Here is a 24,303-nt window from a genome sequence, read left to right on the forward strand (position 1 = left end):
ATGAGGGTTGTAGGCAAAGGGAAATGAAGCGGCGATTTAAATAATCGCGGCTTCATTTAAATTTACATGGCTGCCGCGCTGAGCCGACAAACAGCTGATCAGCTGTTTGTCCGCTCAGCGCGCTAGTCTGGACGCTCCCCTGCTGACCTGAAAGACCTTTATCGACATCCCCGTTATGCCTCGTAGGATGAGGTTTACCAGGGATGTCGATAAAGGGCTTTCATTTCGACAGGGAAGCGTCCAGACTAGCGCACCGAGCCGACAAACAGCTGATCAGCTGTTTGTCGGCTCAGCGCGGAAGCCATGTAAATTTAAATGAAGCCGCGATTATTTAAATTGCGGCTTCATTTCCCTTTGCCAAAAAAACAAATCTACATGGCTCTGTCGACGGAGCCACGTAGTTTAGACGTACCCTGACTCTCCAACATCCCGGCCACAGGAGGCTCTCCTCTCCGAACACTGACCAGGCCCGACTCGGATTAGCATGCAAGACCCAGCCAGCTGCCAGCAGAGCAAGATGCTTTGATTGTAGCCGCATTGCAAAGGCTTTGAGCAGCCTGGGAAACGCTTGTCAGCTACTGCCGGGGAAAACATGAATTAGTGAGCTCATGCCTTGGCACGCCCGTGATGGGAGGAGGAATCGCTCAGCTCTGAGCCTCCCAGCTCTTCCCAAATTCCAGCTAAAATCACCTTCTCTCTCCCCTCCCTTGAAATTCCCGTGCTACCCGTCATTTCCCAGGGCTCTCTCCAGATCACGTCTGAAACACCGACTGCTCGAGGGCGTCCCCTGAAATGCAGCCGCTCCGACGGGGCAGATCCTTAGCTGACGTGACTCAGCCCAGGCACACTGGTCAGTAATGCTCAGCCGACGGACGCCAGCTAAAGGTCTCCCTGCAAAACGCTCTATTGGCAGCATGTGCCACCAGGCAAGCCCTGTTTGCGGCGGACTGCAAACGCACTGGGGAATTTTAAAGCCGGTGTTTGGATGCGGACTAGGGAGAGCAGGGAGGTTTTGACATTTGTCTAAAGCAGCGGTGGGTAGCGCGTGGTCCATGGGCTGCACGTGGCCCATTGGGTGAACGAGACATTTTGGTCACCGTTGCCCACGCGCCAGGGCTGCCACAATCTGCTGGGTTCCATCCATGTTTTTTCCTACGCACACACGTGAAGCAAGGGCACGTGACGTGAGGTGCGCGCTGATCGCACACGACACCTGGCGGCGAGAGCCGGGCGCTCCCCCTGCGTCCGATCCAAGCGCTGCTACGGTGCCGTCAGCTCCCCCTGCTTTCTAGGCAGGCAAACGCAGTTTGTAAAAACTACGCGATCCCGGGAGACCCGTGTGGTTATGACGACCTTGCAGCCCATTGAGAGGAAGGAAGGCCCAGGAGTCACCACAACAAGAGCACCCTCTGTCCGGTGAGTTCCCCCACCCCATAGCACAGCACGGCTGTAATTAATCGGCAAGGCCAAGCCCTGACAGCAGCATTTGGCCTGTGACCGGCCACCAATGAAAAAACGTCCTTTCCTGCTTTGGAACAGCACCGGGAACCAATCAGAGCTCCTTTAACGGGTCACCCTTGCACTGCCCGGGGGCCACATCCTGCTCATCTCGATGGGCTGGGTCAGCAATGCCCTTCACCGTGTCATTTTACACGTGTGCAAAGCACTCGGACCAGTCCTGCTCGGAGCAGGGGGTCGGACTAGATCGCCTCCCCAAGGGCTCTTGGAACTCTCATGTCCTAGTATCTGGCTGGATTTTTGCACAGGTGTAAAGTGACGATGCAAAAGGCCAGCAAATTGAGCACCTGGGGCCCACAGGGACTGGCAGTGGAGCTGCTGCTCTAGGGGGATGTTACGGGGTCAGATCTTCCTCTCAACCCACCTGCTCCCACACTCACACCAGCCTCAGAGAATGAAGAAACTGCTCTTGAACTTTCCACCATTTCTGCAGCTCCTAAGGAAGCGGAGCGGTTTTAACTCCCCGCATGCCAGGTTTTCTCCCTCGCTCCCCGGTGCTCGTACAGTCCAACGTGGCAGGGCCATGGGTGGCAAACCCTCCTCTCTCCCGCCGTTCAAAACACGATTTACAAACCTGGGACTGAAATATTTCTACCACTATTACATCCTGCCAAGCCCTAAAAGCAGAGGCCTGATCTACCTGCATCCCTCCGGAGCTGCAGCACCTGTTCCTGTATTCCGTGCCGCTGGGTCGTCATTTGGTTTTGGTTTTTTCCTTAAGAAAAAGGGATTTTTTTTTAAAGACAGGGTGATGGTGTTGGATGCAGCTATGGTTAAGGTATGTGAAAGCCTCCTGCCACTTAAGATTTCTTCTTAGTATGGATTTGCATGCTGCTGGATATGGACTAGCAGGCACATTAAAAAACTGCACTGCACATTGCGCTGCAAAACTGTGCTTTGCGGGAGGTCAGTGGGGTTCAGACAGATGCAATCCTCTCCCCCAAATGGCAAAGCCTTGGTGGACGGCTCTCTCCTTGTCTGGCTTGGAAGACAGCTGCCTTGCAGGACAGCGGGTGTGTCCTGAGGTGGGGGGGTGGGACAGAGGGCGGAAGAAGGAATCCAAGATCCGTAGGACATTGCAGCTCCAGGAGAGAGGAGGAGGCATTCCGGGACGGTACAAAACATTTGCGATGAAGAGTGTGGAAAGGTTAAAACAGTTCCGAGATGTCCCAAAAAACCCTTCTCGACTGAGCCAGGACTGAGCGCCACCTACCCAATGCCTCCCCTTTGGTCTCACCTCCACAGAGACAGAGAGCCCCTTTGGGAATGTCCATGCCATGGCAGATCAGGTCTGGGAAAGGCATCGGGCCCCGACGGCCCCCTTATCTCTCAGACTTCACCTTGTACCGGAGGACCAGGTAGGCCAGGAGCCGCAGAACGAGGAAGAAGATGCCCAGGATGATGAAGTCCAGGTATAGTTTAGCCTCTTCCACGTCCAACTCCTGGAGGATCCTGATGGGATTCTGGAAGGGGCAGGGAGACTCCCGGCACTCCAGGTCCTCACGCTCCATGGCGTAGATGGTGAGGATGACACCCTCGAAGCCGTACCTGCACCAGACAAGCCACATGAGTGCCAGCCACACCCCTGGTTTGCACACGCACTGGGTGGCTGTTGCTCAGCGCCCATGGCCCTGGCTCAGCCTCTGGAATACTCTGCAGCAGGGAGCCAACCATGGGTGACCCCAATTCTGCTGCACCAGCCAAGTGTGGCACCAGCCTCATGGCACGCTAGGGAGCTGGCCGGGAGTGAACTGGGCACCAAGGAGCCAGACTGCAGGGGTGCTGGTCAGCCTGGCTTCCTGCAGCACTGGCACTGTTGCGTGGCCAGCAGCCAGACGGATCCTCCTAAAAACATCTCCCCTAAGAGGACCGTCTCCATCCTGAGACAGGTCCCTGCAACTCCTCTGCAGCCACAAGGGGGCGCCATCCTTCCAGACTCCTTACCTGTCTTGCAGCCAGAGCATCCCTGGAGCAGGGTGTCATGGTCTAGTGGAGGGAGCGGGGGTTCCTTGGAAGGCAGGGGAAAGCGAGGGGAGGGAGCTAAATGTCCCCTCAAGCCCCAAGGCCAGGTCTGAACCTGGCTAAGCCTGCTCAGAGGGACGTCTCAGGGCGCATTCGCGGGGTCCAGGTTGGGGGCAATCACCCATCGCTGCTGCGAACCCGTACCTGACATAGGAGACATACGACGTCCACTGCAGGTATGTGGGGATGGTCTTGAAGCTGACGAAGAAGCCTGAGAAGAGCAGGACCGGGATAGCAGTGACTGGCCCCACGAACGTGGCCACCTGCAAGGCAAAGGCAGGTCGGAGTCAGGCCCGGTGGGGGGGGGGGGGGAGCGCAGCACGCGGCCGGTGCCATGCGAACCCGCTCCCACACGCGTGCCCTGGTGGGTACACGCATGGCCATGTAACATGCGCACACACATGTCCGTGGTACACTCCTGTAGGCATACACGCAGGCTCGCATGCCAGTAATGTGCACACCTGCGTGTAGTGCCACGCCCTTGCACAACTGACATCCCTCGCACGCCCACAGCCCACACGCGCTGGCACGCTGCTCGCTCAGTCATGGACCCTGACCAAGCAGGCTGGCACACACTCTGCCAGAGGCTGCTCTGGAGTACCCACGACCTGCCCCCCCCTCACCTGCAAGGAGGTGGAAGCTGCTCCGATCAGAAGCCCCAGGGACTGCGCCACCAGGGCGGTGGAGGTGGCGAGGGCAGAGAAGAGGAGGAAGCGGGTGGCCTCCGGGGGCTGGCCTGTCATCCAGTACACGATGCTGCAGTAGGCGATGGGGCAGATCACCTGCGGCGGGGGGGAGGAGGCGGTTCAGCGGGACCCATTTCCACTACGTCTGAGCCTGTGTGAACGGGGTCTCTGCCCCCCTGCAGCACTGCTCTGTGGCCCCAAGAGCCCCAATGGGCCGCGTTATGCCTCTCGCTCCACAGGGCAGGGACCCCCCGAGCTCTGCGAACCCCCATCTCTGCCCCTCTCCACAGGGGTCCGACGTGCAAGGAGCGGCAGGCACCTAGAAGCCAGCTCTGGATCTCCCTGTAGGCAGGGCCGCCTGGAGCGTAACCTAGGAGAGCCTATTTCGCACCCCTTCCCCCGCCGCCGTGCTGAGTCCTCACCTGGAAGGGGGCGTCTGCCATGGTCTTGGCCAGGTAATAGGCCTTCAGGCTATACCAGTAGTTCAGGTGCTCTCTCAGGAACACCGACATCTCCAGAGGGACTGCAGGGACAGAGGGGTGCAGCCGATGAGCAGCAAGTGGGGCCCGGCGCCAGCCCCATTCTAGCGCCCGCAGCTCTACCCCCACCCCCCGGCTCCTCACCCACAGCTGAGCCCGCCTGGAGCCACGTGGCTGCGGCTGGTTCTGATCCACGATGCACCTGCTCCCTCGGGCGCCTGACCAAGGACCGAACGGGGCCCGGAATGACCTACGCTCCACCCCCTGCCCGTCGCTCCCAGCCTCAGCCTCTCCCGGGCCTGGCTGGAGTCTGCAGCCACAGCTAGGGGCTCCCCACTCGTGGAATCCAACCTGAGCCCACCAGTGGGGCAGGGCCCCGGCGCCCCCTATCTGCACAGGGCACCGAGCTGACCCCTTACCAGCCGGGGCTCCTCCACGGACACCCCAGGGGCGCCCCTGGGCCGCCTCAGCTCCTCCTGCCCCTAGTGCCAGTTCCGAGCGTAGCCCCAGCTCACCCTGCCCTGCTGGCTGGCCCCACCTGCCCTGCCGCTGCCACCCCAGCCCCAGCCCGCTGCGTCGCTGGCGTAGGTGTTTCAGCGCAGCACAGGAAGCCCCAGGGGCCCGCCGTGCCGTGCTGGGGCCCACGGGGGCCGGGGAGCGCCTTACACGTGAGCACCGTGGGCATGAGGGCGGCGAACATGAGGAAGAGCATGGAGAAGAAGAGGAAGCCGGTGTTGTTGAAGACCTTGCCGGCGTCGTTGCCGATGTGCAGGTAGAGCAGCCCGATGAGCACCCCGATGCAGATGTGGGACATGAAGCGCAGGTGGGTGAGGACCTGCCGGGGCGAGAGGGGGCTCGGCACTCAGGGAGGGGCAGGGCCACGGTGCGCCAGGCTGCTGGCCGAGCAAGCGCCCCTCGTGGCCACCTCCCCGGGCACAGACCCGAAGGCTCCGGCTGCGAGGGAGTTCCCTTGCTGCAGCCCCTCCTCCCCTCTCCAGCCACCAGGCCCTGGTCCCTGGCCCCTCCTCCCATCCCCCCCTCCCCGGCTCCCTCCTCCTCCCAACCCTGGTCCCTGCTCCCTCCTCCCCATCTCCCATCCCCTCCCCCCCGCCTCCCTCCTCCTCCTCCCCCCAACCCTGGTCCCTGCTCCCTCCTCCCCATCCCCCCCTCCCCGGCTCCCTCCTCCTCCCAACCCTGGTCCTTGCCCCCTTCTCCCCATCCCCCCCTCCCCGGCTCCCTCCTCCTCCCAAACCTGGTCCCTGGCCCCTCCTCCCCATTCCCCCCTCCCCAGCTCCCTCCTCCTCCCAACCCTGGTCCCTGGCTCCTCCTCCCCATCCCCCCCTCCCCGGCTCCTTCCTCCTCCCAACCCTGGTCCTTGCTCCCTCCTCCCCCCGGCTTCCTCCTCCTCCCAAACCTGGTCCTTGCTCCCTCCTCCCCATTCCCCCCCCCCCCGGCTCCCTCCTCCTCCCAACCCTGGTCCCTGGCCCCTCCTCCCCATCTTCCACCCCCTCCCCCCGCCTCCCTCCTCCTCCTTCCCCCAACCCTGGTCCCTGCTCCCTCCTCCCCATCTCCCCCCCCTGCTCCCCAGAGCACTAGTCCCCTCTGCCCCAGCCTTGGTCTCTGCCCCTCCCCGGCCCTTCCCCCCACGCCCCTCCCTTACCGTGTCTCTCAGGATGGACAGGAAGGTTCTCTTGAAGAGGATGCAGAACTGGGTCATGGTGCTGGTGGCGAACGTGTGGCTCTCGATATGATCCACGTCCTGCGGGGGGGGGGAACCACCGCGAAGAGACAGAGTCAGGCAGGCACCCTGAGGCTCCCTGCCCCGACACAGCAGAACCCGCCCCTTGGGTATCGGCCGGGAGCGCCGGCACCTGCCCCATGACCTCCAGCAACTATGGGCCCAGGACTCAGCCACCACCCACCCCACCCAGCACCCTGCTGCCCACACCCCGGCGAGCGGCACTAGGGGGGCAGGACAGACCGAGCCCAGTGCCTTGGGGTGTGGGGAGACCCCTGGAGAACAGGCTGCCGCCTCTGGGGGAGTTTGGCTCCATCAGTAGCCAGGTAACCCTGCAACAGGCAGCCTCCCCTCCAGAGACGGGCCCACGGACACAGCTCCCTCAGGGCGGGGGAACGAGGAGCTGGCCAGGGCCTGGGGCCGTGTGATGAGAGCAGGGACGTTACCCGGAGCTGCCCCGGGGCTGGCCTGCCCCCGCCCACCTCAGGGCTGCCCCACTGACCGTCACGCAGGGGGCCGGGCAGGAGGGGTCCGTCTTCTCCGGGCTGCTCTTCTTCTCGGCCATGGTGCACAGCCCGTTCTGGACGGCCCGGAACAGCAGCGGGTTGAGGTCTCCGTACTCGCCCGAGGCCACTTCGATAACTGGGGGGACCCCAAAGAGCAGGCACTGAGATGCCCCTAGGGCCAAGCCACCCTCCCCTGCCATTCGCGGCAGTGACTGACCACCGGGGGGGCTGGGTAAGCCTGCCCCCTCTGCCCCGGCCCTGAGGGGCACGCTCCATCTAGGGCTGGGTGAGAATGGAGCTTATCGGCTCCCGGAAATCGAGCTGGGACGCATGACAGCGATGGGCAGGAAATGGCAGGAGACTCCAGGGGGCAGCCGCCTCCCCACAGCCAGGCGAAGGCTGGAGTTGCGGGGCAGACTCCAAGCCAGGTGGGGCGAGGGACACGTCTTTAGACATCCCTGCCCCAGACGCGGAGCAAGAGGAGGGAGACCTCGCGCCCACGTGCCCGGAGCCCCCCTGCACAGGGAACGGGCAGCGCCTTCCTCTCGCTGACCCCCCCAAAGGCTCTCGGAGCCCCGGCAATATGCAGTCGCCCTGCCAGGGCCTAGACATGCAGCCACCTCTGGGGTGGAAGGCGGCAGCTGTCTAGCAGGAACACAGCTCGCGTGCTTAGGGCAGAAGCGACGACCTATCCCACATGCCCAGGGAGAGGCCGGAACCACACGCCAGGCCGAGCCCAGGAGCGCGGCGCGAACTTCTCCACACCCAGACCCCGGGACGCGCGCTGAATAACCCGCCCCCCTGCCCCCGGAGGCCCGTCCTGGCCCCGCTCGGCTGGCGCCGGGGGCTGGCGGGGCAGGGCACTTACTGAAGTCGGCCGGGTTGTGGTAGGTGGGGCAGTGCAGGCCCAGCCCTTTCAAGTAGGGGATGAGGTTAGTCACCACCCCTTTGAAGATGCACTGGCCCTGGCTCAGGATGTAGAGCTGAAAGAGAGAACAGAGCTGCCTGGGTCGGAAAGGGCGGCAAGCCAGGGAGCGCTCTGCCCCACAGGAAAGGGGGAGCCAGCAGGGCAGGGGTGCCCACCCCCCGAGATGCTGCCCCAGCCTGTTGGGACTCTGCCCCACAAGTGGGGAAGTGGGTCCCGTTTTGTTTTGTTTGTTACACTGCCTGCTGCCCTAGCTCCTGCGGGTCCCTGCGTGGCCGAGCCCTTTGCCTGGCACGCGCCCCAGTCTCGGCGCTCGGGGGCAGCCAGACCCCTGGGCCCCCGGAGGTGGAGCTACGAGGAGCAGGCGCCGGGGCGGGCGGGGGACTCACCCACCTTGTCGAACATTTCGAAGAGCTTGGCGCTGGGCTGGTGGATGGTGCAGATGATGGTGCGGCCCCCCTGGGCCAGGGACCTCATCAGAGAGACCACTTGGAAGCAGGAGGCGCTGTCCAGGCCACTGGAGCCGAGGAAACGGGGGGAAGAGAGAGAGCAGGGGACAGGATGAATGCGGAGAGGAAGAGGAGGGGAGCCAGGAGCGGTGGGATGGGAATGGGGGGGGAGAAAGACCATCCCAGACACAGCGACACCTTGGGCACCCCGAGGAGAGCTCTGACTCTGCGCTGCTGGCAGGAGTTACCGGCCAGGGGCTCCCCACTCCCCCACCTTGGCCACACAGCGTCCCTCACAGCTCCCTCCCGCCCCCGCTGGTGTGGGAACAGCCCCCCCCAGGTTTCCCCTCTGCAGTGGTGCAGTGAGAACTTCCCCTCACAGCGCCATCCCCCTCCCCCAGCTCCCCGTCCTGCTCAATCCATGTTCGCCCCTGGCTGTGACATGCCCCCGCCCCAAATTCTGAGCAGCAGCTGAGACGAGACCCCGCGGCTCACGCCTGGCTCCCCCGAGCTGGCCCGTGGGGCCGCGGAGTCCCACGCCGGCCTGGCACGGTGGAGGAGGGAGGCGGCCCTCAGAAGGGAGCGGGCAGGCGGGGCCGCGAGGAGGGACGGGCAGGCTCAGGCCGGGGACGTCCCGCGCTCACCTGGTCGGCTCGTCGAAGAACATGACTGGGGGGTTGTTGACCAGCTCCAGGGCGATGGCGAGGCGCTTGCGCTGCCCCCCGGACAGCGACATGGTGCGGGTGTAGGAGCACTCCAGCAGCCCCAGCGCCGTCAGGATCTCGTGCACCTGGCCCAGCGCAGGGCAGAGAGTCACTCCCGGTGCCAGCCTCCCCGCCCCTCCTCGGGCACCTCGCCCCGCCACAGCCCCACCTGAGGCATATGAGGCCCCTGCCACGCCCGGCCCGTGTCCCCACCCGCCCCTGCCACGCCCAGCTCATGTCCCCACCTCCCGCCGCACCCGGCGCGTGTCCCCACCCGCCCCTGCCGCACCCGGCCCATATCCCCACCCGCCCCTGCCACACCCGGCCCGTGTCCCCACCTGCCCCTGCCACACCCGGCGCGTGTTCCCACCTCCCGCTGCGCCCGGCCCGTGTCCCCACCCGCCCCTGCCACACCCAGCCCGTGTCCCCACCCGCCCCTGCCACACCCGGCCCGTGTCCCCACCCACCCCTGCCACGCCCAGCTCATGTCCCCACCTCCCGCCGCGCCCGGCCCGTATCCCCACCCGCCCCTGCCACACCCGGCCCGTGTCCCCGCCTGCCCCCGCGCCCGCCACTCCCGGCCTGTGTCCCCACCTCCCCTGCCCACGCCGTCCCCAGCTCCACCATCCCCAGCCCGCCTCAGGTCCCACATCAGTGCTGGTGAACGGAGCCATTAAAGAGGCGGAAGCGACGGAGGCCCTAGGAGCAGAGGGACTGGACGGGCCCTTCTGGGCATGGCGGTGCTGCCCAGGGGGTGCCACCCTCCCTAGAAAGTTCGGTTACTGACCAGGGGGGACCCCGAACTCACCAGCTCCTTCTTCACCTCCTGCTTCTCATTCAGCTTCAGGTTAGCCGAGACCTGCAGGGCAGGGAGCAGACACGGGCCGGTCAGCGCCTGAGGCCAGCCACACCGGGGCCTGCCCAGCTCCCCGCCAGAAGGCCAGGGCACTCCCAGCCCCCCATGGCACTCTGCCCTCAGCCCTGCTCTGCAGGATCCGGGGCTGCAAGGGCAGGGGGCTGTGGGTCAGGACCAAGGGGCACTGGCAGCGCTGCGCAGTGAGGGGAGAGAGCAGGGGGCCTGTGGGTCGGGACTGAGGAGTAGTGGCAGGACGGTGTGTTGAGCAGCTCCAGGGCGATGGCGAGACCCCCAGCCCTCGAGCCGCCCCACCCCCGCCCGCCCACCCACCATCATGGCCTCCAGCACGGTGAGGTGCGGCAGCAGCATGTCGTCCTGCATGATGTAGCAGGACATCTTCCGGAAGGTGCGCAGGTCCCGCTGCCGGCCGTTCACCAGGATCTGGCCTTTCATGCCGGTCTCCCTGCGGGCGACAAGTCGAGGCGCCGGTGAGGCGGAGGGGGGCAGATCTCCCCTGCCGACCCTCCACCGCAGCACCCGGCCGGACAGTGGGGACCACGGGGCTCTGTCCCCCGTGCTCAACGGCCAAGCATTCGGCGGGGACCCTCCGCCCTCCCCCCACGAGGGAGCAGCCTCACCTGTAACCGGCCAGGATGTTCATGAGCGTGGATTTCCCTGCGCCCGAGGGGCCCATTATGCCGATGAGCTCGCGCCGGCAGAACTTCCCGGACAGGCATTTCAGGAGGGTCTTGTACCCTGGCAAAGGGGAGGAGATCAGGGTGAGCCCCACAACCGTCACCTCTCTGGGACGGAGGAGTTGCCCCCTCGGCAGGAACACCACCCAACCCTTCGCCCTTCTCTGGCCCCTCCACAAGGGAAGTGGTGGATTCGCCACCTGTTCTCGGCTCCCATCCGGACTGCAGGCCTCTCTGAGAGACACGCTTTGGCTCAACACACTTACCAGGCTCAATGCGACGGTACCTGAGTGAAACATCCTGGCCTGGAGTTCCACAGGAGAGCAGATCTGATGGTCTAATGGTCCCTTCTGGCCTGACCCACCACCAATCCAAAGCCCGTTACAATCGCTGGACAGCAGCACTCTCCCCATGTTGCAGATGGGGAAACTGAGGCACAGAACAGGTCAGGAAGAGAATCGGGAGGAGCGCTCCATGCAAGCACCGGCTCCCGCCTCCCTCCCTCCCCCCGGTGCTGCTGTCTCTGTGGGATGCAGCACTGCGGGGACTCAAGGGGGTCAGGCAGCTCCATGGGAGCCGGCACGCATGGGAAGCTGGCTCCAAAACTGGCTCCCCACACGTACTGGCTCCCACCTGCCTCCCCCCCACCCAGTGCTGCTGCCTCTGTATCAGAAGCAGGAACTTTTTCCTAATGTCCAACCTAAACCTCCCTTGCTGCAGTTTAAGCCCATTGCTGCTTGTCCGATCCTCAGAGGCCAAGATGAACAAGTTTTCTCCCTCCTCCTTACGACACCCTTTTAGATACCTGAAAACGGCTATCATGTCCCCCCTCCGTCTTCTCTTTTCCAAACTAAACAAGCCCAGTTCTTTCAGCCTTCCCTCATAGGTCATGTTCTCTAGACCTTTCATCATTCTCGTTGCTCTTCTCTGGACCCTCTCCAATGTCTCCACATCTTTCTTGAAATGCGGTGCCCAGAACTGGACAAAATACTCCAACTGAGGCCTAACCAGCGCCGAGTAGAGTGGAAGAATGACTTCTCGTGTCTTGCTCACAACACACCTGTTAATGCATCCCAGAATCATGTTTGCTTTTTTTGCAACAGCGTCACACTGTTGACTCTTATTCATCTTGTGGTCCACTATGACCCCTAGATCCCTTTCTGCCGTACTCCTTCCTAGACAGACACTTTCCATTCTGCATGTGTGAAACTGATTGTTCCTTCCTAAGTGGAGCACTTTGCATTTGTCTTTATTAAACTTCATCCTGTTTACCTCCGACCATTTCTCCAATTTGTCCAGACCACTTTGAATTCTGACCCCATCCTCCAGAGCAGTCGCAACCCCTCCAGCTTGGTATCATCTGCAAACTTATTAAGCGTACTTTCTATGCCAATATCTAAATCGTTGATGAAGATAGATATTGAATAGAGCCAATCCCAAAACAGACCCCTGCGGAACCCCACTTGTTATACCTTTCCAGCAGGATTGTGAACCATTAATAACTACTCTCTGAGTGCGGTTATCCAGCCAGGTATGCACTAGAATAGTTTGGGCAGCTGCTGTTCGGAGCCTCGGCACCTGCCTTTTGCACTGCACCCACTGGGACAGGAATCGCAGCCTTGCCAGCCTCAAGCCCCAGAACCATGGGGCAGCTCAGATCCAAATGCACAGCGGCTATGCCTGCCTCCTTCCATCTCCTCCCCGCACAGGGGGTCACGCTCGGGTGAGGGCGCCTGTTTCTGCAGGGCCTTAGCTCACCAAAGGCCCTGGCTACTCTGCCCCAGGCGCAGCCCAGCTCGGCTCCCGCAGCACAGCCACATCGATTTCAGCTGTAAATTCCAGGAAGCCAGGTCAGCAGCCGGCTCCCTCCACCCCCTGGGGAGCCTGTCTGACTTGCAACCGATAAGCTGCATGCCCGGGGCTTCAGCGACCGTCCAATGAGAACACAAAGGACACGTGCCGGGACTAGTCTTGGGGCGGGGCAGAGCGCACAGGCAGGGGGCACGTTTCCGTCCTACTGAAACGGGGCAGAGGCCCGAATGGGATTGCACTGGGACAGAGGGAGGATCATATGTGGAATCCCAGGGGAGCCCACTTTTCTCCCCCCACCCTCTCAGGATCAGCCCCAGGGACACGCACTATTACTTATTCTCTGGCACCCGGAGCGTTGACACCCTCTGCCTGGACCCCGCTCCTGGCAAACCCCCCGCAGCTGCACTAGCCCCAGTGATGCAGGGGCAGCCGCTGCACGGGGAAACCAAGAGCAGAGCTGAACAACCGGCACGCCCGAGTCTACGGGCCCCATGCTGCATGTTGCTGGGCCCCCGCCCCCGCCCCCTCCCAGCAGGCGCCCAGCACCTTGCAGGACTGGGGTTCAAGACAAAGACAAACAAGCACCCGATGAGAAACTAGAGTGGGGAGCATAATGGGGCCCCTCGCTGCCTGGCCTGGGCCAGAGGGCTGGCCGGTTGTCCCTACTGCAGTGCCCTGTGGGGCAGAGGCGCTCAGAGGAATCCGTCTTTACTGGTGTTTGAGTCACCCCAGTTCCCCCCCAGCAGCGCCCCGGGTGGGTAGGCACTGCCCAGGGAGAGGCCTCCTGGGAAGCAGCCCTCAGCAACACCAGGCCCTGGATCGATGGCCCAGCCGACCTACTTTGCATTCCCACTGTGACACCCGGCAGCAGCCGTTAATCAGCCCCAGCGTTACCGGAGCCTTGAAGGGGCTGATTAGCATTTTGCTGCGCTGGGAACAAGATGTCGCGGGGGCGTGTGACAGGCACCGCCTTGCGTCTCTGAGGAGCCAGCACCTGCCGGAGCCAATTTGGGGACTTCTCCGGCGGAGGCGTCAAAGAAACGCAGGGGGAGGCGGGGAGGGGAGGCAGACATCGGAGCCTGATTTGGAACCCAGAGCGACAGGCTGAAACAAGGGCAAGCAGCCGCCCACACGCCAGGGCAACGCGTCATGGGTGCAGCCGGAGGTTAGGACCTTCCGCCCTACCACGCCTGGGGGCGGATCAGAAAGAGCGAGGAGAGACCGAATGAGAGCACGAGCACAGGGAGCAGAGAGACGGATTACACCGGATTAAGAGGATGGCAGGTTTATCTCCTCATCTAATGACCTAGACCCTATCTGCTGCCCACTGGCTACTGCATCCCCAGATACTTAATTTGCCAGCTTTGGGGGCTGGACCGGTCTTTTCATCATGGCTGGACAGCACCTAGCACCGTGGGACCCTGCTCCTGAAGTAAGGCCCCTCCCCCAACACACGTAAATGCACAGGGATAAGGGTTTGAAGGCCTTGCAGGTCTTCCTCCATCCGAGGTACAGGGGCCCGCTCCTCCAAACTCTCTCATACTGACACCAGGGTAAAAATTAAGGAAGCAACTTCCCAGCAATTGCAGCCGGAGGGATACAGGCACTGTGGGGTTGGCTCCCAGTTCTGCACATTGGCAGCGCCAACCCAGCATTGACTGCACCCCTCAGTTCTGGCTTCAGCAAACCGTTGTGGTTCTGATGGGGTGAACCCCTATCGGCCACACCCACAGCCCTATGGGCCACACTCCTGGAAATGCCATCTCCTCCTAACCGCTCCTCCCACCAGGCGCCGCAGCCGGGCAAAGGGAAAGCCAGGCTCCAGCCCACAGCATCATGGGAGCAATGTGCAGCTCTGTCTCGCGAGGCGGCTTGGTGTCAATCTCTAGGGTTATGGGGGGGTACCACTTCCCTCTGCTGGAGGGGAAACAGAGGGGCTCATGGTGTGTCCTGGACCCAACACTGCTAGCAGCTAATGGGGATTCTCCACTTGCTTCATGGTGGAAGCGTCTGCCTTCGATCTTCGCTGCTGCGAAGCCCCCAAATGGCCCTGGATCTCGTGCCAGGGGAATAACATTTCCATCACCCCCCCATCAGCCAGGAACATGTGTACCTTGTCTCGGGCCCAGGGACCGCTCTCCTTTTCTGGGTCATTGTCAGCAGGCTCCCTTCCCCCGTGTGGGGTGGGGATTCACCTCTGAACCTTTACTGGGGCACCACCGGAAATTAACAGCACAGTCTGCCCCAGGAGCAGGGAAGGAGGTGGGGAGGAGGCGGACGAGCAAACTGGGGGCCCCTTTATGCCCCCGCTGATGTCTCCTGAGCCCTGAGGAGGGCCCCTCAGCGCTACAATAAGGCAGCGCATAAAACATCCTCCCCACAGGTCCCTTGGCTGCAGGTTTCCCCGAGTCCTGGCCAGGCTCAGGCGAGATGCTGAAAATGGGGATGTCGCAGCATGTGACAAGCCACCCCAAGCCGGGCACAGCAGCACGGCAAACTCAGCCGCAGGGCTGCGCCCCCCTCCCCCAGCCCTGCATGGCCGGCGGCTCAGCACCGCACACAAGCCCCGCCACGCTCCAGCCTCCACAGGGCTGCAGCTCGCCGCGCGGTTACTCCAGTTCATTGACAGCCAGTAACCTCGGGCCGCAGCTGAGCCCTCTGCCTGTGGCTGCCTGCCGCCGGGGAAGGCAGCCGGCTGGGTCTGCAGAGGCTTTGCAGTTCGCCCATCAGCTCTGGCAGATGAAGACGGGACGGTGCTGGGGTCTGTCTTTCCAGCCGGGAGCGTGGGTTTGCTCCCCTCCCAGCTCTCTGGTATCTGAGTGGGCCCTGTGGGGCTAATGGGGTCAGACCCAAACTAGCCCCCCCTTCAGCACACTAGAGTCCTCTCTGCCCCATCAACTGCCCCCCCGCCAGGCTAGACCCCTCTTAGTCTCCCCCCTCCCCGACACCTGTGCTAGGGAGAGGAGATCTGAAGGCTCATGGGGAGGGGGCAGGGATTGCTGTGAGGTGGGGGAGAGGTGAGGAAAAACACTGTTAAGAGGAAGCTTCACCGGGACCCCTGAGCGGGCCACCCAACAGCAGTGAGGTGTCAGGACGCCTGGGTTCCATGCCTGGCTCTGCCACTGGCCTGCTGGGTGACTTTGGGCAAGTCTCCATGCCTCAGTTTCCCCCACTATCATGTAAACAGATGCGTGCAGAAGCCGTGCGGACACATGTCCACAACCCTGGGCAAACTCTGCACCTGGGAGGCCAAATTCCTGAACGTCCAAGAGGCCAGGGTGGGAGGGTCTGTCATGGGGTGAAGGGCTCCTCAGTTTGCCTGCCTAGGCTGGAATGTGGATGATTGACAGCTGGAGGACCCAGGCACCCCGAGCTTCTGCCCAGGGAGGAAGAGCTGCACAGAACCAAAGCCAGCTGAGACCAGCTAGGCTCGTTGTGGTCTGGCCAGGGGGCACTCCCTTTGCCTCACCTGGATATCCCACTTGGCTAGCAGTTCAAGCCTCCTGTCAGGTGGAGAGGTTGCACCCAGACCAAATCCAGTCTTTGGGGAGAGGGAGCCCCGCTAATTGGTTATGGTTGAGCAGTTCTGCTCCCCACGGGGCACACAAGCACCAGGTATCCCTAGCCTCACCCCCCAAAATCTCTTGCCACAGCCAGGGTTGAAAAAGGGGGGAAGAGGAGACTTCCGAGAAGAGGGCTTCGAGCCCCGACAGACTCACATCAGCAGCGAGCTCTTCTCACCAGTAGAACACGTAGGCTACATCTAGATTGCATCCCTTTTTCGGAAAAGGGATGCAAATTAGACGTATCTCCCCCCGCTTCGTTAGCATAAAAATGGCTGCCTCTTAAAATAAGGGATAAGGGATCTTTCAGAAAAGGCTTTATTTTCCGAAAGATCCGCGTCTAGACTGGCGCTTTTTTCCGGCAAAGCTCCGTGCCGAAAAAAAGCGGCAGCCATTTTTATGCTAATGAAGGGGAGGAGATTTAAATCCCCGCTTCATTAGCAACTGCGATACGTCTAATTTGCATCCCTTTTCCGAAAAAGGGATGCAGTCTAGACATAGTCAAAGTGCTTTACAAAGGAGGTCAGTGGCATTAGCCACGTTTTACAGACAGGGAAACTGAGGCATGGAAAGGGGGATGTGACTTGCCCAGCAGGCCCATGGCAGAGTTGGACTAAAAAACCTGTTTTCCGGGGACGCAGTCCAATGCCCTATCCACTAGGCAAGACTACCTCCCCAGTCCTCTGCCCTACCATGCCCTGGTCTTTCCCCAGCTGCAGTCCTATAAAACTTGGGACCCTCTAGTAATGTCACCCCCTATCACCTCTGGCACCCGCGCAGCTGAACTAACCCATTGCACCCAGCCTGGCTCTGTTTGCAACTGGGGCGACGTTCACCCCTCTCCTACCACTGCCAAACCCTGGGCTCTAATAGTCTCTCTCTTCACCCCTCCAGGATCAGCTTCTTTTTGGCCTCCTGGGACCATTTGATTGGCAGCCCATTAATGAGGGGAGCTAATTAAAGGAGAACACCACCTACCGGCTGCCATCAGCCTCCCCCGGCTCTCTGGGGGCCTGAGTTACACACATGAAACGGGGATCCCACCGACGCGTGGTTTGGTAGGAGCGGTCCTCAAAGGGCTGGAGGAGGGGGACAGTGGGGGGAGCAGGAAACTAACCCCCCACTCTGCCTGCTTGTGCTCTGATCTGGCACATCAGTCAGGGCCTTTCAAGCACCCTTCCACCCGCCCGCCAGCCTGACGCGTCTGCAGCAGCTTCCTACCGAACCCGTCTCGGTGAAGGGACTGGAAGCCCCTGAATCTTTTCCCTGAGATTCCAGCCGTTCCGTGATTCCCATGTGGGCAAGTCCATTCTGCCTCCCTAAGTCCCGCCCAGCGGTTTCCTGGGATTCTCCTCAACAGGTGTTACTGGGTGCAGCTTAGCAGCTGCTGCATCCCACTCCAGAGGTGGCCGCATTTCAAAGGTGAGTAAGTAATCCCTGCAAAGCGCTTTGGGGCTGAGGATGAAAGTCACCCTAGTAGGAAGCAGGGATGTGAACGTATACTCAGGTACATGGTTAACTGATGAGCCTGGGCTGTTCGGGTAGCCTTCAGTAACATGCAGCCTCCCCCTCACTCCAGTCCACACTGCTGCCTCTGTATTAGAGGCAGCAGAGTGAGGGGGCAGGAGAGATGGGAGCTGCCACACGTGGGGAGCCAACTTTTAAGCTGGCCCTCCGTGAGCACCGGCTCCTGCCGAGCCGTGAGCACCGGCTCCTGCCGAGCCAGGAGCTGTCTGCCCTTCCCCACCCATGCTCTGCTGCTTCTGATACAGAGGCAGCAGCACTGGGTGGGGGGGAGGCAGGTGGGAGCCAGTACGTGTGGGAGCCAGTTTTGGAGCCAGCTGCCCATGCGTGCCGGCTCCCATGGAGCTGCCTGACCCCCTTGAGTCCCCACACTGCTGCATCCCACAGAGACCGCAGCACCGGAGGGGGGGGGGGGAGGGGCAGGCGGGAGCTGGTGCTTGCATGGAGCTGGCTTAAAAACAGGTTTCCCGCAAGTACCGGCTCGCACCTTCCCCCATATCAAGGTGCCACACTTACACAAAAGTAAACACATCGTAACATCCCTAGTAGAAAGTGGCCGGAGCCAAGGCCCTCAGAGGCAAACTCCTCCAAGCAGCAGATGCCCTGGCTTGCGCCCATCTCTCTGCTACGGGCAGGGAAGGCAGGTTGGGGCATCTGGGAGTCCGGGCTAGAGGTTACTGCAGTTCATCCGTCACAGGAAGTGACACAACAGTCTCCCCTTCCAGTTCCTGTTGGCGGGTTTGCACCTCGCGCTGTCAAACCACAGCCCCACAGGGATGATTAAAATAGGAGCAGCCGCCACTCCCCACAGACACACTGGGCTGGAGCAAACACTGGTCTTGTTTGCGTTGTCCCAGTGCGGGCCCAAGACCCCGCTGCGCTAGGTGCTGTACAAACACAGAACAAAAAGACAGCCCCTGCCTAAGGTGGGGGAAGCCCCAGCGGTTTAGCAGGGAAGTCCAGCAGAGCTGTGTGATGGGAACACCTCACAGCCCCTTGGAGCTGCATTCCCCGGGGGTCATTCTGACCTCACAGCTAGAGTCAAATTCAGCAACATTCACCTGCTGTGCACAGATCCTACTGCACAGGGGCTGGAAGCAGTGTCCCCTCTACACGGCCACCCAACTGCCCACAACCAGCAGCATGTGGTTCTATTGGGGTGCACATCTGCACGTGGCTCAGTGCACGTAACAAAATTTATTCTGCACAAGGATGGAAAAAAATTAGAAGGAATGTTCTCCTGGCCACAAGCACACCCCAGAACTGAACCATGCCAGCAGCCAGCCTCAGCACGGCAGCCCTGGACATGGCTCCACATCCTCTCCGCAGGCAGGGCCCGGGGGCAGAGATGTCTGGGGCATTGATTTCTGACACAAGAGCCACCAAGGCGGAAAACCACCCGTGGGAGCAGAGAACTGATACTTTTGACACCCCTCCCCCACGCTGAGACATGGAGAACACCACAGGATCACAAACGCAGACCTCCCCGGTGCGTCCTTCCTCTTCTCCCCACAGCCGAAAGTGGCAAGTAGAACATGTCAATTTGGTCTCAACTTCTGGCCATCTTGGTGGATGGATGCTAAGATAAGCAACCAGCTCCCATTTCCTGTCCTGTCCCTATTCCAAACCCTCCACCTTGCTCACCAAACCCCAACAGCTGCAGAACGCAGGCAGCACCCTGACCTCACACACTGCCCCTGCCTGCCCGTCCCTGGTAGGAGCCATCTCAAAACGGACACTCTTATTTTAACGCCCTCCCGGGGGCCTATTCCAACCATGCTCCCAGGGTCGGTCTCATTCTTTTCCCTCCCCTCCTAGCTCTCTCCTCTCATGCAGCTCTGTCCCTGGTGAGGAGCGAGACCTCTTGGATTGCCGTAACCAAACTCTGCACTTGCGTTCAACAGAGGAAAGAGTTTCCAAGGACTAAAGGGTCCTCAGTCGCCATCTCACCAGCCTAAACCCTTTGCTTCTGCAGCTCCAGGCTGTCTCCAGGCTCCGCCACAGATGCAGCATAGAACAGGAATTGCAACAAAAGATGGGGGTGTCTTTTTCTCTTCCCCACATGATCTACCCAATAGGAATACAAGCAACTCACATGGGCCTCTATGCTAGTCGATACCTGCCACCACCGTTAACCCTTCAGTCAACAGATCAAACTAAAGCAGGGTGAGATGCAAAGCCTTCTCCTCTGCAACGCCTGCAAGACTCACGTGCTTTCTTTTCCAATTGCTCCCCTCCTGGCTAGCTCGCTCCATTCCCTGGCTGCAGGAACACAGCTGCCAGCAAAGACACCTCCCCACAAACACACACACAGAACCATGGTGCCCTCCCCAGGGCAGCCACCTCCTACCTCTCTTTCTCCACCACGAGCCCTCCCGGACGGAGTAGGACAGGTCAACGAACTCGATGTCCACGGCCGAGCGCTTGGGCAGGTGCGAGAACCTCTGCGCCTCCGTGATGTGGTTCTCCACCTTCTTCAGGTGGGTGGTCAGAAGAGGCGCGTCCTGGGAGCTGGCGTTGCACACGGAGTCCTCCAGGGCGATGGAGACGCAGGTCGGGTCCATGCCCTTCTCAGCCATAGCGATGCTCTGGAGGGGGACACCACGCACGTCTGCCACGGAGAGAGACTGACCAGTTCCCCGTAGCGTGCTCTATGCCCGGCAGTCAAACTCCTGCCCCAAGGCTGGGAGAAAACAGCTCTGAGGTCCTTGCTACAGCACCTCCTGCTGGGATGCAGGGGCTGGCATCGTGGGGAGCCCCCTGCAGCTACTTCTGCTAGAACAGGGCCGTTTTGCTGGGCATTGACCACATGGCCTCTGCCTCCCTATTAAATGTTGCAGCAGCTATTGGCATCCCTGGACCAGTGGAGACTCCCAAGGAAGTGGCTTGGCACTGCTGCGTATTAACCCCTTGGGTACAGGCATGCCCTGGGAGAGAGAGGCTGCCCCGTGGGCTGGACATGGAGAACAGCCCCTTCTGGCCTGGCCTGGAGAGGCCAACCTCTTTCAGAAGCGGAAGAGAATTCAGGGCCTGATCCCATGCAAGCTAGCAACGATGCTGCACACTCCAGAGGCCTTAGCTCCACCTGCAGGAGAATCTCTCCCCACTGCTCCTGTGCCCCCCAAACCCACCCCAGGGCTGATGTTGCTCTGCCCAGTCCCGGAGAGCTGGGGGCAGACAGCCACTGATCATCTGTGGAGTCAATAATTCATGGAGCTCTGGCCATGGCTGGCTCAGGCCTAGTTCTCAGGCTGAGGCAGCAGAACAGCATGTTGTCCTATGTGGGGCCCCCCCGTACTCCTACATGGCTCTCCCTCCACCAGACCAAGTGGGGAGCAGGGAGCTAAATCAGCCCCCCCCCCCATCCTGCTACATCCTCATTGGGCAGGGAGGAGTGACAGAGTCAGAGGAGGGATTATGGGGCACCCCCCGTAAAGCCAGCCAGGATACGTGCTCAGGGAGCCCCCCCGCCCCTCCAATGTGCTCCTCCCACTGGCTAGGAACTGTTGATGCTCAAGGGGGAAATCCCCTCCAGGGGGTCAGGGTGCAAGTGCAGGGTCTAGGCAGACAGAGCCACGGCACCGCAGGCAAATCCTCCCCATTCCCCCCTCCCACCCCGTCCTTCCCGGGTTAAGCCAGCCTGCCCCCCTCCCAGCTCCTGCCCCACTCCGGCAGGATCCCAGGCTGCTCTCAGCTCCAGCAGGGTGTCAAGCCGGGGCTTGGCCAGGGCTGGAGTAGAAGATTTGCAAGGCAAGGAGGCAACTGCTGCTGCCCCAACGGGCGGGGGGGGGAGGGGGGCTCTTCCCTAAAAGCCAATCGGCCCCTTTGGCCCGGGGTCCTGGCTTCATTTGTGCTCCCCTGGCACTTTTCAGAGGCCCAGTAAGTGCCCCCCCCCGGCTGTCCTCTAACTGGTGCCCCCCAGCAGAGTCTCCCTGGCTCCCCACCTGACACTGCAGCGCGGGTAGGTCAGTCGCCAGCGGGCTCCACCCCAGAGCAGGCTGCCGGGATTAGCGGTGGGGCTAGTCCGGGGAAGGGGGGATGCGATTAGCACTGCCCAGACCTGTACATCGCCCCTGGAGAGCCCCAAACAGGGCAGCCCGGGGGGAGGGGAACTGAGCCTGCAGGCGAGCACCCCAGGCCCCATGTCGGTCCCCCAATCCCGCCCCGCGCGGCACTAACGTCTCCTTAACCTACATTTTCCTGGGCTGCAGCCTTCAGCCACGGGGGATCCGGGCAGCGCATCCTTAGCTGGGCCGCTCCCGATGCGGACAGAGCCCTTGCCGGTCCCCCGCCCCCATGGCTCCTGCGCCCCGGCATGCCCAGGCGCTCCCCACCCCGCCCGGCCGCCGCAGCCCCCCTCCCCTCCCCTCCCCGGACGGTCGGGGCCAGAGGGACCAAGGGGAAGCTTGGCCCCGCCGGGGCAGCCCTCGGGGGTCACCTTGAAGCCTCCCGCGGCTCCTCGCAGCAAGGACCGGGACCCCCCCGCCAGATGTGCCGGGAACAGCCCGTCGCCCGCGCCGCATCCATCCCCGCCCCGCCCCGTCCACACTGCAGCGGGACCGACCCCCGGGCACGTCCCGCCGGGCTGGGGCGCTGCAGCCGGGGGGGGGGGGGGGGCTGCAAGACTCACCGCAGCGCGCTCCGGGGCCCCGCGCACCTTCGCCGCGGCAGACAAAGAGGGGCCGAGACGCGCCCGGGCTCCGCGGCGCACTGCCCGGCTACTGCAGGCGCCCGCCTCCCCGGGCTGGGCGCACGCCCGCTGCGCTCAGCCCCCCGCGGGCGCGGGCTCCCCCATGGCCGGGCGGCCCGCTAGGAACCCCGCTGCCCCTGGGGTCCCAGGCTCTGCTGCATGACAGACCGGGAGGCTGGGCTTCGCAGGCAGGTCCTGCTTCCCCAGCCCCTCTTAAAGGGGCAGCCACCCAGGCGGGCTTGGCCAGGCCCCTAGAGGGAAGGCCCGGGGCGCTTGTATTTGCAGGGCTGAGCCTGCTGGCCCGTTCCCCCCACCCCCCTGCTCCCCTACTACCCTCTGCCCATGTCTGCACCCTGGTGCTAGCCACAGGACGTGGCGGCGTTGCAGCTAGACAGTGCCCTGTGAGCCCGGCCCATGCGAGAATCAGGCCCAGTTCTCTGGAGGATGGAGGAGAAGGGAGCAGGGCACCCCCAGCACCTAGCATCTGGTCCCACCTCTGTGGGATCCCCACCGTGCCCTCTGGCTGCGGAGGGCAGCTCCCAGCGTGGCTGGGAGGAGTAATGTGACCCACGCCAGGCAGCTCACATCAGGCGGCCCTATAGGCATCAACCCCCCACTCCAGAAAGTTACTGGGTGCCATGAATGGGAGGAAACGCAACAGAAGGGGAAACATTCAAAGAGATTCCGGGGCTGATCCATTGCAAACTCCCTGCCCTATAGGGATGCACAGACCCCTCCCCCCCCTTTGGCAAACAGCTCTCTGTTCAGGAGAGCCCAAGGAAGGGTTGGCAGGAGAAGTGGAGAATGGTGTGGGAACCCCAAAAGAAACTCGGGCGAGGGAAAGGCGTGTCAGCAGAGCGGTGCGTGGGGAGCAGCGGGGTACTGCAGGCGGGGATGGAGGTGCGCCAGCAAAGTGGTGATGTACTGGAATCCCAAGTCAGGGATGTATCAGCTGGGGGAAGTGGGAAGAAAGCTGTAGGATTGAGGTGCATCAGCCAGGTGGGGTGTCTGAGAGCAGAGGAATCTCACGCTCTATTCAGTGTCCCCCCCCCCACAACGTGGCATCAGAGGCCTGGAATTCCTCACCAGTGCACACGCAGCCCTGCCCCTCTCTGCCTGGCTCGCACCGTCACTGTTAGTCACACACATCACCCACAACGTTTCTTACAACACGGGAGACATATGGAAATGAGCCACATTAATGAGGATATTAATTAGAAAACCATCTGCTGAGCCATGGCGAGCTCTCCCGCAGCCACGGCCAGTCCCAGGGAAGGTGGAAGACAGCTGCGAACTGTGACTATGTGCGGACGGGTTGGCCCAAACTCAAACTAGGAACCGGTCCTGCTGGGAGTCAGGTGCAAGAGATGTGAACTAGCAGGGGAGCCTCCTGCCATGTCCGTAGCGCTGGGAAGGGGATCCCTTCTCTGGGGCATTCCCATTTGTGAAATGAGTTTGCTGGGTCTCAATCCGGTCCATAGGACGTGCCTACCGCTCAGAAAACAATACGACTGGTGTGAATAAGCCCCCTTCCTGGTCTCTTTAGGAGTGAACCGGCTGTAGAAATTGACCTACTCTAGGGTTAATAACGCTTCTTTTCAAACGTAGGGTTTTGGGGGCAGGGATTGGCTTTCACCCTATCTGTACAGCACCTAGCACAATGGGGCCCTGAGCTTGGCTGGACCCTTCCGTTGCTACCACAGTACAAAACATTACTAGTACTCTTGAGGCAGGACTGAAATGCACAGGGGGCGGGGCAGTTTGCCCAGCTGTCCACGTGGCGTGGACAAGCAGAGGGTTCAGTCGCTTCAGCAGCCGCACCCACGGGGCTCCCCTTAGCTGTTCTGGGTGGAGTTCCCTGAACTCACACTCACTTGGACATAACTCAGGGCACCTTTTGCAGATGGGTTACTCGCTGGGGCTTATGTGGGCTGAGCGAATGAGTGATAGTGCCAGCGTTGTTGTCGGTTTGTGGTGCAGTAGGACCCATAGGCTCCAGCTGAGATCAGGGCCCCCTGGTGCGAGGCACTGTACAGCCACGAGGTCTGCCCTGAAATACTGGCCGTCTGTTCTTGCTGGGGAAATGGGGCCGTGACTCTGAGTTCGGATCCTGCCTGCTGGCGTGGCTTTGAGAAC

At 61.8% G+C, this 24,303-nt stretch overlaps 1 protein-coding gene across 2 annotated transcripts; it reads right to left on the minus strand.

Moving 5' to 3' along the window:
- Nucleotides 1-1,592: 1,592 nt before the first annotated feature.
- ABCG4 (ATP binding cassette subfamily G member 4) lies at nucleotides 1,593-22,315 on the minus strand. 2 transcript variants are annotated; one of them, XM_075909757.1, is made up of 15 exons: nucleotides 22,108-22,315; nucleotides 19,828-20,065; nucleotides 10,522-10,639; nucleotides 10,214-10,346; nucleotides 9,836-9,886; nucleotides 8,968-9,113; nucleotides 8,268-8,391; nucleotides 7,818-7,932; nucleotides 6,946-7,085; nucleotides 6,366-6,464; nucleotides 5,372-5,540; nucleotides 4,649-4,749; nucleotides 4,164-4,322; nucleotides 3,685-3,803; nucleotides 1,593-3,066 (listed from the first exon to the last, which is right to left on the minus strand). In XM_075909757.1, the coding sequence occupies exons 2-15, from the start codon at nucleotides 20,054-20,056 to the stop codon at nucleotides 2,841-2,843; spliced, it is 1,929 nt and encodes a 642-aa protein (XP_075765872.1). In that variant the 5' UTR covers nucleotides 20,057-20,065; nucleotides 22,108-22,315; the 3' UTR covers nucleotides 1,593-2,840. The 2 variants fall into 2 exon arrangements, with proteins under 2 accessions (XP_075765872.1, XP_075765871.1); XM_075909756.1 differs by lacking the exons at nucleotides 19,828-20,065; nucleotides 22,108-22,315 and having other exon boundaries at nucleotides 10,522-11,151.
- Between the last annotated feature and the right edge of the window lie 1,988 nt (nucleotides 22,316-24,303).

Source organism: Pelodiscus sinensis, chromosome 26 (assembly GCF_049634645.1).
Source record: "Pelodiscus sinensis isolate JC-2024 chromosome 26, ASM4963464v1, whole genome shotgun sequence".
Classification (NCBI taxonomy): domain Eukaryota; kingdom Metazoa; phylum Chordata; order Testudines; family Trionychidae; genus Pelodiscus; species Pelodiscus sinensis.